The sequence below is a fragment of the Nematolebias whitei genome, chromosome 4 (genome assembly GCF_014905685.2).
Source record: "Nematolebias whitei isolate Nwh7 chromosome 4, NemWhi1, whole genome shotgun sequence".
Lineage (NCBI taxonomy): Eukaryota > Metazoa > Chordata > Actinopteri > Cyprinodontiformes > Rivulidae > Nematolebias > Nematolebias whitei.
Genome location: NC_056501.1, coordinates 46,394,680 through 46,396,243, shown reverse-complemented (window position 1 = coordinate 46,396,243; position 1,564 = coordinate 46,394,680). Strand labels below are relative to the sequence as shown.

Sequence of the window (1,564 nt, the reverse complement as noted above, 5' to 3'; positions counted from 1 at the left end):
TGGATGGATGGTGGATGGATGGATGGATAGATGGATGGGTGGGTGGGTGGATGGATGGATGGATGCGTGGGTGGTTGGGTGGGTGGATGGATGGATGGATGGGTGTGTGTGTTTTTTCCAATATTCTGATCCTCTTCACTTTGACTTCTGTGTTTCATTAAATACATGAACTTCAATCAACCTTTATTTATACAGGTAAATCCCATTGAGCCTCGAGGACTCATTTACAAGAGAGACCTGATTTCAACAAAGAAAGATGACAACAATGGACAAAAACTTCTGTTAGTGCTTTGAGTGCAAAGCACCATTTTGTAACAAAATAAAATAAAACACCTCCTTTGTTGTTTTCCTTCCACCTTCCAGGCTGAAGATGTTGGAGATCAAGGCAGGTGTGGATGGTTTCATGGTGTATGACCTGAACCTGATTAAACCAATGCAGGAGGTATGAAGAGCTGCTCGTCATCTCCACAGTTTTACTTCCACTCACCTTCTTCATGAATACCAAGGTTCTATGTCGTATAAGCTTCGCCCTTTAAGGCCTTCGCTTTAGTGGGTTTATCCCATTATGCAGAGCATAAGCACTGAAAAAATTAGTCCACGCCCACCTGCTGTGTGGGCCCCACCCGGTCCGTATAAATTACGTTAAGAGCGGGAAATCGGCTCCCATTTTTTCTTCAGCAAGCTAATATAGCACTGTCAGAAGAACAAAGAGGATAAATTGTGTAAATGACCAACCTTTGTGAAGGACGCTTGGCCCGGCAGTCGACCTCCGGTCGTCCGGTGAGTTCTCCTCCCCGAGGAGAAGATGACGAGCAGTCTTATTCCAAGGTAAGCGTCGGGGAACATTTCCCAGTGACAGGTCACTACACGCTGGACAACGCCATCTTGTGTTTTTTCCTCTTATCGCCGACCCTCGGGGCGAACCGGATGGTTCCTCCGGGGCAAGGCGTGCTCAGCTGCAGCCCCCGCTGCTCATTCCCTCCTGGGGAGCGTAGTGTAGGTGGAGGGGGGCTGAGTGAATGCTCACCCCATCCCACCTCGTTTCGCATCGGCGATCACACCGCTCCCGGCCGACAGCGCCCTCAGGGGTTGCCCGGCGGAAGCCAGGAGGAGGCTGACATGAAGGGACCCCCTTTTTTCTACGTCCCTCGCCTTTTCCCGCCAGTTCGGATGATCGGCGGGAAGGTTGTTTTCACTGGGCTCCACTGTGGCTCACCGTCTTGATCCATACGGCCTCGCGTTCCAACAGGACGTTCGACGGGCGAGGCCACAGATGGTTCTTTCCTGGTAGATTAGAGGAGTCGGTGCCCAGTCCGCTCCCATCACCAGAGTTGAGGGATTCACCGAGCGGGGCTATTCCTCGGTAACCCCCCCTGGAGCCAAGCCTCGCGGAAGCTTCCGGAGCGAAGCTGCCCAGGTCGGAGCAGCGTCCCATCCCTCCGGAGGAACACGAACCAGACGGCGACCACGCTCTCCAATCGAGCCCACCGATGTGTTTTCAGGCAGCCGCAGTTAGCAACAACGTGCGCTGCTAGCATATAGCATGTCCAAGGGACTGAAGGCC

At 52.7% G+C, this 1,564-nt stretch overlaps 1 protein-coding gene across 1 annotated transcript in view; it reads left to right on the top strand.

Annotated features, from left to right (window-relative positions):
- The window catches only part of mlsl (malate synthase-like), a gene marked incomplete in the record, with an annotated part of 33,580 nt that overhangs the window by 3,020 nt on the left and 28,996 nt on the right, over nt 1-1,564 (top strand). The window contains 1 exon segment of the mRNA XM_037675420.1: nt 364-442. Coding sequence (XP_037531348.1) covers nt 364-442 — 79 coding nt within the window.